The sequence below is a fragment of the Leiobunum rupestre genome, chromosome 9, assembly GCF_980474605.1.
Source record: "Leiobunum rupestre chromosome 9, qqLeiRupe1.1.hap1, whole genome shotgun sequence".
Taxonomy (NCBI): domain Eukaryota; kingdom Metazoa; phylum Arthropoda; class Arachnida; order Opiliones; family Sclerosomatidae; genus Leiobunum; species Leiobunum rupestre.
In genome coordinates, this window is record NC_143392.1 from 13897090 (window position 1) to 13909547 (window position 12458).

Genomic DNA, 12458 nt, shown 5'->3' on the forward strand with positions numbered 1-12458 from the left:
TATTTCTTCGACCTTCTTAATTTGCCTGTAGCAGACGCTAGATCATAGGCGCCACCTCAGAGAAGCTAGCGCCGTTACGCCATCTAGACTCGTTTCGGTCACGAATAAACGACATAAACCGAGCGCTGGAGATAAGAAAATGATAAATGTCGACTTGAAATTGCACGCCTAAAAACGCGTTGCGTTTTCCTTGTGTTATGTAGGGTGTGTTTGTTGCTCCTAGCTGGAAAGGTGTAGCCATGGACCAAGAATTTAAGGGGACTCAATGTTCAGGTTTTAAAAAGCGCGCGTTAATTTATACTGCTAATAGGAAAATCACGGTTATTTTAGCTCAATGTGTACAAACTTGGAGTCGCTGAAGTCGATTTCCGGCTTAGTTTCGTAGAGAAGCAGGAGCGTTTACGTTCAATTTTGACAAAATGGCGCCGTTGTTGTCGGTTAAATGATGAGGCTTAATAAGTTTTAGCAGAAGAAAATAGGTGAAGTACGTATTTGTAGCTTTGAGCCGTAGAAGTCGTCGTGTGACCCACGAAAACGCCTTTTAACGCAAAATAAACCAAACTGAAAAAGTAGTTCCACTTTGGTTTTATTTCAACACGGCGATAAACGTCGAAAGCAAAGACACCTTAGCTCATTTAGCAGAAAATGAAAAGGAAAATATGTTACAATTGTTCGATTTAAGAAAAATTGTTTTTTTAAACGATGTATTCATCCGCGATTTCCCGGCAAACCGTTATGGCGCGAAAATTCGTGAAAAGTGACGCCTTGCTAAAGCTGACTAGAAGCGTACTTCCCCCTATTTTCTTCTGGTTTTAGACCTTTTATTTTTGAAATTGGTTCTTTAAAAGTTTAACTATTGGTAATTAACCATTTTGTTAAGTAAAAATAACCAGTAAGCCGCGTATGACTGAGGTTTTTTTTATCAAATTCACTGGAATCCATTTAACTTCTAAACTTAATTTTTTTTATGAATTAGGTCTAACCTAATTTTCTCGCACGTACTCTCCCAACTCAAAATATCGGGAGCAGTGAGTTCCCTTAGATTCTTGGTCCACGGTGTAGCGTATAAACACTTACACTAGAAATTGTGTTCCAGATTTTTGAAGTGTAACATTAGTACGGCACTTTTTGTCCATTAATGACCCGCAAAAGTAAAATAAAGTGTTTATATTTTATTTTAGACGAATTAAAGTGAATGAGGAATATTTTTACCCCGCTTTAGGTGAAGATGGTGCCACACAACACTTGGAAGCTTTCCCGGTTCTGTTTAATAACGGCGCGTGACGCATGCTTCGTGGCACGTTCCAATTAACACGAGCCATCGATCGTTCGTAGCGCGATATTTTTAAAAATAAAAAAATTGTTGTGTAGCGCCATCTTCACCAAAAGTGGGGTTAAAATCTACCTCATTAACTTTAATTAGTCTAAAATAAAAGCATAGGCGGAGTAAATATTTCCACATTAAAGTACTTCTAACCGACAGACAAAACCAAATAACAATTAGGCCTTGGTTTTAATTACATTTAAATTTCGACAATATTCACTATCCACCTAAGTTAGGTGTAATGTTTGCTTGCATTGGAAATTTGAGCGTATACTCTTAATAATATTTAATTAGTACTCATAATTTAATTCGTTCCGTACAGTTCTATAAATATGACAATAACTATTTTGAAAATGTTCATAATTAGTACTCAACGATTTAAAAAATAATTTGTTTTATATTACAATTTAAATAAGACAACAATGATTTCAACGCGCTAATTGAATTTTAAAAATTGTCAATTATATTAGCAGACATTTTAATAAAATAAAAGACATTCGTAGCTAATCTCCATTAATCTCCAAAAACAAATTGACAACGAGAAATGTATCGAAATAAATCTCCTTCTAAATTAATAAGGCCTAGTTTGTCTTTTAAGAATTTACGTACATCTTTGTTTACTTCGCTGATTAATAGCTTTTAAGTTGACTCCAATTTATTCGAGGGAGAAAACGACATAATTTTCCAGCGAAGGTTGAAGGTAAACTCCAAAATATCCCCGCGAACCTGGGAAATTTATCAAAATACGGTACGCGTGGCCTGTTCCAGTTCTCGGGCAGAATTAATAGAGTTGAAATGATGGAAAATGGTTAGGGACACGTTGTACATTTGCAATTTTTCTTTTTGACTTTCGGCGTCTCTAGAACGACCAGTTTTTCGTGGAGGATATGCAAAGAGTTTTGCTGCCAGATGCCTCCTCCACGTCCCACCCCATCGTCCAAAAAGTCAACCACCCGGACGAAATCTCGGCTCTTTTCGACGCCATCTCCTATAGCAAGGGAGCCTCCGTCTTGAGAATGTTGGAATTCTTTTTGGGAGAAGATGTTTTTCAGAAAGGCGTCTCGGTAAATACCAATATTTCTTTTTGTGACGGCAGAATTTTTTCTGATGAAATTCTTGGGTTTCTTTATAGGCTTATCTGGAAAAGTTTCAATATGAAAACGCCGTAACTGCAGATTTGTGGGAACAACTAGCGGCGGCTCAAAGTGACACTAAAGTAAGTTATTCTCGGCCTTAAAGCAACTGTCGGCTCTATCATTGCCACCTTTATTATAAAAGGCCCCTCTTATTAGAGAAAAAAAAGCGACTTTAGTATAGAACGTGGTGCCATCTATTTATGGCTAAGGAAGCTAAAATTCAAAATAGCCAAATGATAAGGTCGCGTCGTCAGAAAGCCATTGTAGAATATTATAGTTAGACAATTTATATTATATTTAGTGTACTTTAACCTAAATTATATATCCCATGTAAAAAGATTGTTTAAAATTGCCAACGCGAGGGGTACCTATGTAGCTTAACTATCTTGTTTTGATCTGTTGAAAATAGAGCTACTTGATGTTGAGCCGACACTCGATCTTAACTTCGGGTCAAAGATACTATTTAGTCTTATACTGTTTCGTCTTATCTTAAAAGGCTTAAACTTAATATCAAGTCAATTGGTTCCTTTGACGTCCAGTTTGCTATTTCGAGTCTTTTGAATTAGCCTTTAAAAATAAATAAAAAAAGATTTGTAAGTACGATCATACCTTGCCTGTGCCTCCATGTCTACGCCACTGGTTGGAACAAGTTAGGATTTATAGAAAACAAAGTTGTTACTATAAAAAATTCCAGGTGTGCAAATACCATTTTTTGAGAATCGAATCGAATATCAAGTATTTTTTTCGAGGCACGTCAAATACCAAATCGAATATTTAAAACGTCAAATAATTTGGTCGAATATTTTTAGGTAAAAAATTCAAGCTAGTTAACTGATCAAATACTAAACAGAATTTAGAATATCAAACAGGGTTAACAAAATTCTTGTTTTTTTCAAAAAGAACAAAAACAATGTTTTTATTGTTTTAAACAAGATTCATTGTTTTTAACTGTTTTTAAATCAAACAATAAAAAACACATAATAAACAATAAAAAACTATGTTTAAAACACGTTTTAAACTATTCATTATACTTATGAATCAGACTCATGAGTAAACTCATTTAAAGAAATATTACGTATCATTAAACGTATTATCATAAGTGTGTCAATAAGATTAATTTTTAAATGATACCTTGTTTAACGAAAGTAACGTAAATGGCGTCATTTTTTCCAGTGACGCAATTTACGTAATGCGTTTGCGAAGCGGCGTCTGCGGCGCGAGCATTAAAAATATCATATAGTGTACTTGAACGGAATTCGAGAGTCCTACGTTTCTTTGGTCTGCTTAGAACAAGCTCAAATTGAAGATTTTCTGTGGGACACTTAGGGTAATTATGCCACTTATGGTATTATAAATAAACTCACAGGGGACGTTTTACTTGCAAATAGCAAAATAAGAAAATAATTTAATTTGGGCCTTGGGCTAAAAATATGGGCTTCTTAACCGAAACCTACAATAATATAGTACATTTTAGTATCTTTTGTAAAAATTTTATTCATTAATTTAATACATTCTTGACTTACCATTCAAATAAGTTTGAAAACGTTACACAAAATTCACTTTTTTAACCGCAAAATTACTTAAACCTTTCTTCCGGTTGGGTTTTAGACTTGGTTTTAGTTTTACTTTTTATTCTAGAAAATTCCAAAACAGAAAACCGTGCACGCCAATAAGCTAGCCAATAGGCGCTATAGAATAAACAATTAAACAGCTTCTGCCTTTCGCTAACAAGTTTTAATACACAGAGTATGGACGCGCAAGGTAGCTCTTTATATGGTCTTTGCCGCTGTGGCCTAATGCTCTCCTTAGATGGCCTTGAAACTCAATTAGAAAAATACCATCGGTTATTCAACCAGTTTGCAAACTATTAGAAAATGCCAAATACTTTTCTCCTTCCTTTTCGAATATTCGACTATTTTATCAGGAAAAACGAATATTGGCGAACTTTTCCAAGGGCTATTCCATTTGGCATTCGATCGAATTATTTGGTCTCGCCAAATATTTTGCACACCCCTAGAAAAAATTGAAACTTAAAATTTTAAAATTGAAACTTAAAATTTTAAAATTGAAACTTAAAATTTTAAAATTGAAACTTAAAATTTTAAAATTGAAACTTAAAATTCTAAAATTGAAACTTAAAATTCTAAAATTGAAACTTAAAATTTAAAATTTAAACTTAAAATTTAAAATTGAAACTTAAATTTTTGAAAAGTTGTAATGTCATTATAATACATAATAATTTTCCGTATTTTCACACAGTGCCACCTAGGAGCAACAAACACAGCACCCCACACAAAGAGAACGCAACCCATCAAACGTGGTGCATTTTCTTGCGTACATTTTTCATTGGTTAAACGCTTTAGTGTCTGCTGCCGTCGTAAAGGGGGAAAATTCGGAAATTATCTCCCCCCCCCCGCCCGTAAAGCATTAAGCGTAAAGGCTCGTCCAATGAAATTCGTACACAATACTGCGTTAGCGTGTTTAAAGGCTAGCTGCGTTCTCCTTGTGTGGGGTGCTCCTAGGTGCCACAAGCTGGGATCGAACCCGGCTCTTCTATCTCATTAGTTTCCTAAAACAGACGTTTTCCCTCCCCTCCACTTAATAGAGACTAATTATTTGATTCGGTTGTGTGTGACATCATTTTTTTTTATCTTTTAGGCTTATAATGTATGCGTGTCTAGTTTATCCAATCCAGTGTGTCCAAAATGTAAATTTTTTAATCCGTAGGGGTTTTTTTATTTTCGTCAAAAATGATAAATAATTTCCCAGAGTAGCTAAGCCACTGCCGACGTTCCTTCCGACTCGAAATGGCATCAGGACCTGTCTAATTTTATTTTTAACAAAGATTAACTATCGCCAGGGCTAAAATGGAAACGGAGTTGACTCCTGTAAAGGTCATTCTTGCCCATTATAATTTTTCTCGTTTTTTGGGTAATTTATTAAGGACAAATGTGACAAACTTACTACGCTTTTGGGGATTTCTTAATTTCACGATTGCATAAGACCATAAGTAACATAATAACAATAAGTATGACAATTAACGAGATTTACAACAAAACTGATTTTCATAGTTATTGCGTAATCAAGATGTTTTCTCAGCACAGAGCCCTCTAGTGTCTAAAATATGCGAGACTTCCGCTAAGCCGAAATATTTGGTTTCTGATAGATAGGCGGAATGATACAATTAAAAACGTTTTTCTCTCCGCCACGAGCTCATGTTTTTTATCACGCGTGATTCGCACGCGGGCTTCAAAACAAAGCCAAAGCCCCTCGCGACTCCAGAACGTGCTCTCCGATATTAGGCTTAGATTTTTATCAAAAAGTAGTCATCCAAAACGGTAAGTCGCGAGTCCAAGTCACAGCTTGAATAGAGTATCAGTGCCGAAAAAGGGTTCGGTTAGAAAATTAGCATTAAAGCAATAGGAAGTGTCGTACTTATTGTTATTATGTTACTTTCGATAAGACTTAATTCGTATTTCCATCAAGAACATACTTAGGTTACTGAAAACGTACTAGTCGTTTACAGAAGTGAGACGTACTTATCTAGGTCTGATTGAAAGTCGATACTCATATTGAAACAGTAACGCCCTCTGCGGGGAATATTTGTGAACATTTTTTTCGTGAAACGATTAAAGAGATTTTTAATTTAATTTAATAATTAATTTAATTAATTACCTAAATTAAGAGTAAAATCGAATTTTTCTCTAACTAGTCCCAGAAGTTTTCTTAAAAGATAAAACATAACTTTCACAGGGAAATCGGTCAAAATCCCATGTTATTTTATGTTGTCAAAAAAATTTTTCGTTGCCCATTGAATAAAATCCGTTTAGGATTTTTCAAGTTACATGAAGGTCTACCAATCCCCCGAGTTTGAACAAAATCGGTGTGTAACACCTCGGGTAGTCTCCTTGTCAGTAACGTACGAATATTTCAATAAGTCGATTGTCGGGAAGCAACCCAAAATAAAATATAAAGGCTGTTGGGGCACCTTAATATTTCTTCAAAACGACGCAATGTTTACAAACTTTTTCAAAACTTGCCGTGACAAAAATCATTTTATTATAAGAAAGCAAACAAAAATATCGATTTTGTCATTTCGTCATTTCCCTCAATTTATGACCGTCCATGCCACGGTCCATTAACTACAAAAAGAAAGGTTGGACGCAAATTATGTTTTAAATTATAATTTGTTTTTGTTATAGAATTTAAATATCAGCGAAATCATGGACACGTGGACGAGACAGATGGGCTACCCCGTTCTCAAAGTGACCAAAATTGACGCTGGTTCCGGACCAACTACCCAGTTTAAATTGCAACAACGAAGATTCTTAATCGAAAACGACCCTAAAAAAGAAACGACTTCCCCATTCGGGTAAGCGAGCTCTCTATTTCTGCTTCCAGCCGTTAGAGTTCCATTATCCAAATAAGCTCGCTACATTCATCTTCTCTTATATTTTACGAGCCATTAGCCGTATATGCGCTTTTGACGAATTGTTTTATGTTAATATCTTAACCCTGATAGGGAAATTAACTGGTGTACAACGCCACCAAGTTATATCGTACGTAGCTTAAATTGAATATAATAATTCAATTCAGTTATTTTTTTTTAATTTCCTGATGAACCACGTGCTTGCACACATTTTACAGTACAATAGGGCATATAAACTTATATTATTTATACTTGGTTATACAAAAACCTTGATAATAGAGACTTGGCACTCCCCGTAGCTTTGGCCATGGCCGCCATTGTGGTCATATTTTTCTCCCCACGATAAAAACTATTGAAAAAAAACTGTGACGTAGCACTGCCAAGTCCCTATTTATTTTTTTAATCATAGGGTAAGTAACTTTGTCTCACAAAACATGGAATATACATTTTCGTGTTAACTTACGATCGTTTTAGAAAACAAATCCATTTAGAGACCAAATTATTAAACAATTAAAATAAATTAAAATTGATAAAATATTTTTAACAAAAATTAAAGAATGCTACTTGAAATTTTTTCTTTAAAAGATAATCTAATAGAGAATTTAGAAAAAACCAAGCGTTTAAAAATATTTATAACCTTTCGGTAATTCTCTATGACCAAGATAATTGCATGGTTGTTACTTAGTTAACGATCTTGGCAGAGATTTATTTAATTTTTATTTTATTGACTCAGAGAAGTCTATATTATTAATTAAAATGGAAAAGCTAAATTTTGTGGTAACGTGGGATACCGGATGAGACGAAACGAACTTTAGACTTGACTAAGAACATGATTTTAAATTGAAAGTGTAGGGGCGCATTTACACCACTTGAGGACCCTTGGTGTAACGATTTTACTTTCAAATTGGAAATAAAAATTTAATTCTTATTAATTCATCTCATTAGCTACAAATGGACCATCCCAGTTTCGTACAAAATCTCCGGCAGTAATGATTCTCAAATTGAATGGATGAATTACAAACGTAGGTACCTTTAATCAGATTTCGAAAGTATACCCGTATCTGCCAGTTAAGTTTTAGCTAATAAACTTACATTCGAAGTTTTAAATTATTTCAGCTTTGTAGTTGAGTTTCAAAATATTCTTTAATGCGCTTACAATTGTTAGTGCGTTGGTTAGGGATTAGTTCTCTCTCAAATAGGAGGGGGATTAAAACTATCTAAGTCATTAATTCTAATAACGTATTCTTTGCAAACGGTAGATGAAGAACTGATTATTTCGGTGGATAAAACCGCGCGATGGACCAAATTCAACGCCGACTTGATGGGCTACTACCTCGTTGACTACGCCGACAACTGGCCCGAAATGCAATCGCTCTTGGAAAAGTCTCACGGGGTTAGTTTCCAAAATCTTTTTTATGGCTGTCTTTAATAGGCCCGCCTGCTCTAAAATGTCAACACCAATTTGGTTCCCAGGAACTTTCGCCTTCGGATCGAGCTAATTTGATTAGCGACGCTTTCCTTCTGGCCCGAGCGGGCCAAATGGCCTACAAAGAGGCCCTAGGCCTGACCAAGTACCTGACCGAAGAGAAGCACTTTGTGCCGTGGCAAACGGCTCATAACTCTTTGGCTTATCTAATGAGGATCCTACAGCATAACAAGAAGCTGGACGAGGAACTCAAGGTAAAACCGTTCTACGTTTATTTTAATTGCTCATTCCTTTTAAAGTGTCATTGGCTTCGCCATTACGGACGGACGGGTCGTTGTAAGCGCGCTACTTTCTTTCAACCGAGGGTCGTTCCGCCGACGACCGGCGACCATTTATTTCCGAAAAGGCAACTTTGATAGCCACCCATTCCCCTTCGATTACAAAACCAACCAAACTGTCGACTTTTAAAATTTTACTAGAAATATAACGGCCGATTGATAAGAGCTTATTTACGCCTACCGATGCGTTTAAAGTAGGGTTGTTAATTTTCCGGAAAAATAAAATGCGGAAAAATTTCCGAATTGCGGAAAATTTTCCGCAAATCGGAAAAATAAAAAATTTAAACATAAATTACTTTTCAAGGGTTTTTAATGTTTTAAACTTTTTATCGATTTAAAATGACTAATATCAGTAAACATACTACAAAACATTAATAGTGTTACATTTCAACCAGTTTAAACTAGTCTATAGGTTTAGTTTTACTTTTAGATTAGAAAAAATGAGGTGAAAATGCCGCTTTATTTAAATTTGCAAACAATATATTAGACAAATCATGGAATGAAAACGTTTTTAATATTTTTCGGAAAAATACGGAAAATTTCCGGAAAAAAGGCCTCGGTAATTTTCCGGAAAATTTTCCGACTTACAACACTAGTTTAAAGCAATACACCGAGAGGTCCCATGATTTCTATGATTTTGGTAACATTATCCTACCGTAATAAGTGCAACATTAAAATTTGCAGTTTATTATGATTAACGAGATAATGGAATTTTTGCCGTAACTAGGTGCTAATAACATTAATGCACAAACTACCAGGATAAAGATATTTGATAAACTAATAATAATAATAACCAGCTAAGCTAATACCCAAGGCACCCCCATAGGCCTAAGTCAAGTAGTGACTTATACAGCCAAGGCGTGGGATTGTGGTAGCAAGCCCTTCATATCATCCTATGAAACCAAATTTTGTGTCCTGTAATTTTTCTAATAAGGAATAATAATTTTGGCTGTGTTTCCTGACTCGGAGATCAAATTTTGAAACATCAAAGGCCTGGTGTATAAGAACTCTGAAATACCTTAAGAAAGTACAAAAGGTTTTCGAGGACCTTTTGAAGAATCATTTGTATTAAAAAAATCCAATTGAACAAGATGGCGCAAGCCATAATAATAGGCTCATCTCCAACCTTCTCCCACTGGATGGGACAACCTAACGTGCACTCCATCACTAAAATTCGATTGGCCATTGTTGTCCTATCGAGTTCCTTTTCGATTCACATATGACTTACAATACTTGACCAAAAGCTTTTTTATGGCTCCCATTGCCCAAATTAATATTGCGATCGTTTCAGTAAAATCAAAAGCTAATTTTTATGGGGCCAACATGACATAAATTGATATGGCTATCAGTGGCGTAGCCAGAAATTCGTCAAGGGGGGGTCAAAGTATGTGAATGTTAAGAAGGTGGAAATTTAGGACAGTCAAAGGTAGGCCCAAGAGGGGTCTGGAACCGGTAACCCCCCTGGTCTACGCCATTGATGGCTATCAAATTTAGGCATTAGCATGGTTAAATAGAATAAACTAATACCAATCGAACGACGCGTTAATTTAATTTTTATCCGATGCGACACATTCGGAGCTAGCGCTGCAGTGTATTTACCAACACCACAGCAAACATCAACATCGAAAATTATAGCGTCTTTCCCTGATATACTTAAGAGGGGTGAGGCAACTAAATAGGATCTTCCGTGTCTTTACATTTCCCAGAATAGGTAGAGGATTTCTATTTCCCAGAATAGGCAAAGGATGGCGTGTTTAAGGTTTCCCAAAATCGACGAAGTAAAATTACTTTTGACACACCAATTTCATACGAACTACCAGAATTCGAGTCACTTCCGTGATGACATAAAAAGCCTTATTGAAATCGCTCGTAGCGTAACATAAATAAATCTAATTTTAGGACCTTTCTTAACAATAGTTACTTCCGTATAGGGTTACCTTGACAGTCTGACCTACAAACTAATGGAAACACTTGGATGGGAAGCGAATGGAGATCATTTGAAGAGGTTCGTTAAAATTATCTAATTTTAATTACTATTAGTAAAGTCTCGAAACAAGATATTAAATGGAGTGGAGAAAAGATTTATTGGTCACCGGGTAGAATCTCTTATTTCGCTTAGTGTTTTTCCCCCACAGGCGCTTGCGTGAGACTATCGTGGATGTAGCTTGCGAAAGTGGTAATCGCAAATGCTTGGAGCAAGCTGGCGAACAACTCAGAAAATGGAAAGATGGAAAACCGTAAGTCATTATTCTTTGAAATCGAATTATTCCCCAAGTCATCTTTCATACCTTTTATTGAATTAGACGTAGAAATATATAACTTACAAATATTTCATTCGTGCAATTGAATTTTCTATTTGAAATTTCGCTATCAACGTATTTTTTCCTTTTATGTTAATTCACTCTCTTTGTAAATTAACAAAATTAAAGAATGTAGGTATACAGCTCCTGTAGCTACAAATTTACCGCTTGTACTTCCCACTCTTCCTAAAATTGATTAGGTTACATTTGTTGGGATGTAATTAAGGAGCATCAAAATTACATTTACGCTAACTCGGCTTTAATAGTAAAATAAAAAAATAGAAATAAAAACGTATTGAGGATACTGAGAACGTACGAGTCAACTCGGTTACAGGAGCAAAACTACCAATCAAATTGAAACCGTAAAGCTCAGTTTCAAGGAATTATTTTAAGTGTTTTTCTTGATACACTAATGATAATTTATGATTAATTAAATTAATTAAATCGTTAAATTCAGCTGTCTTAATAGAAGCTTGAACTAAATTAATCTATTCTATAGCTTTTCTCGAAAAATGAACAAAACGTTTCTTACGACCGCCACTAGATGGTGCTACGTAAGTTGAGAGACGATCTTAGGTAGTAGATCATGCTGGCGAGCCCGGAAAGTAGACTCGCACCACGGACTTTACTATAAGGGGACGGTTTATCAATCTATTTCTGTATAGTCAGACCACATTCCGTTTGCGGCCAACTCAGTGGGGTGGAAAAAAGTTAGCAGTACCTCAAAATAGTTTATTCAAGGTCGTTCCGTCATATGGAAAATACCGAATTTCACTACTAGAATTTGACGTAGGCTTAATTGAATTGTCCTTATTACAGCATAAAGAATACATACTGTTTTTTAACCATATTTGATCTACTAATTAATTCTAAAAGCGAGTAAAATAACACTTGATTTACCTCGTCTAAATTAACAAAACATAAATTTTTTAAATAACTAACAAAATTAATATATTCGTTTTCTCCATAACGTGAACTAACTGGTTACCATTTAATTTTTCATCGAACTGACCTTGAAAATCCAAAGAAGTGTTTTTCCCCTTTTTTGCGACCCTCCCGACAAACAGACCATCATAGAACCGGGCGAAAAGCATTGGGGAAGCTACAGCCCAAAACCGTCCCCTTATAGTAAAGTCCGTGCTCGCACGTTCTCGGTAACCCAAATAGGTTCTTCATATATTGTTGATTAGGTAAATCCATAACAGTGTTGCTAGAATGATCTCGTAGCTAGTGCAAGAACCATTAGTGAATTGTTTGTACATTTTTCTAACTTTAAATCACCATGGCAACGCGCATGATTTTCTTTCGATCAGGATATCTCCGGATTTGAAAATGCTCGTATTCGAATACGGTATGCGAGAAATCGGCGACGGAGAGATGTGGAACTACACTTGGAGCCGTTTCACGGAAGAGACGAACAGCCAGGAGCAGAGGAACTTCCTCTTTGGTCTGGCCAACACCAAAGAACCCGCCCTTCTCAGCCAGTAAGTCTTCTTGATAATGCA

The 12458-nt window shown here is 35.6% G+C and overlaps 1 protein-coding gene across 1 annotated transcript in view; it reads left to right on the forward strand.

The window, feature by feature from the left end:
• LOC149926617 (uncharacterized) overlaps nucleotides 1-12458 on the forward strand; it is a 135348-nt gene that overhangs the window by 75818 nt on the left and 47072 nt on the right. Inside the window, exons 26-34 of the mRNA XM_090159542.1 lie at nucleotides 2188-2388; nucleotides 2457-2540; nucleotides 6663-6832; nucleotides 7835-7911; nucleotides 8149-8282; nucleotides 8363-8569; nucleotides 10585-10658; nucleotides 10789-10890; nucleotides 12267-12437. Coding sequence (XP_090015668.1) covers nucleotides 2188-2388; nucleotides 2457-2540; nucleotides 6663-6832; nucleotides 7835-7911; nucleotides 8149-8282; nucleotides 8363-8569; nucleotides 10585-10658; nucleotides 10789-10890; nucleotides 12267-12437 — 1220 coding nt within the window. The remainder of the gene's footprint in view (nucleotides 1-2187; nucleotides 2389-2456; nucleotides 2541-6662; nucleotides 6833-7834; nucleotides 7912-8148; nucleotides 8283-8362; nucleotides 8570-10584; nucleotides 10659-10788; nucleotides 10891-12266; nucleotides 12438-12458) is intronic.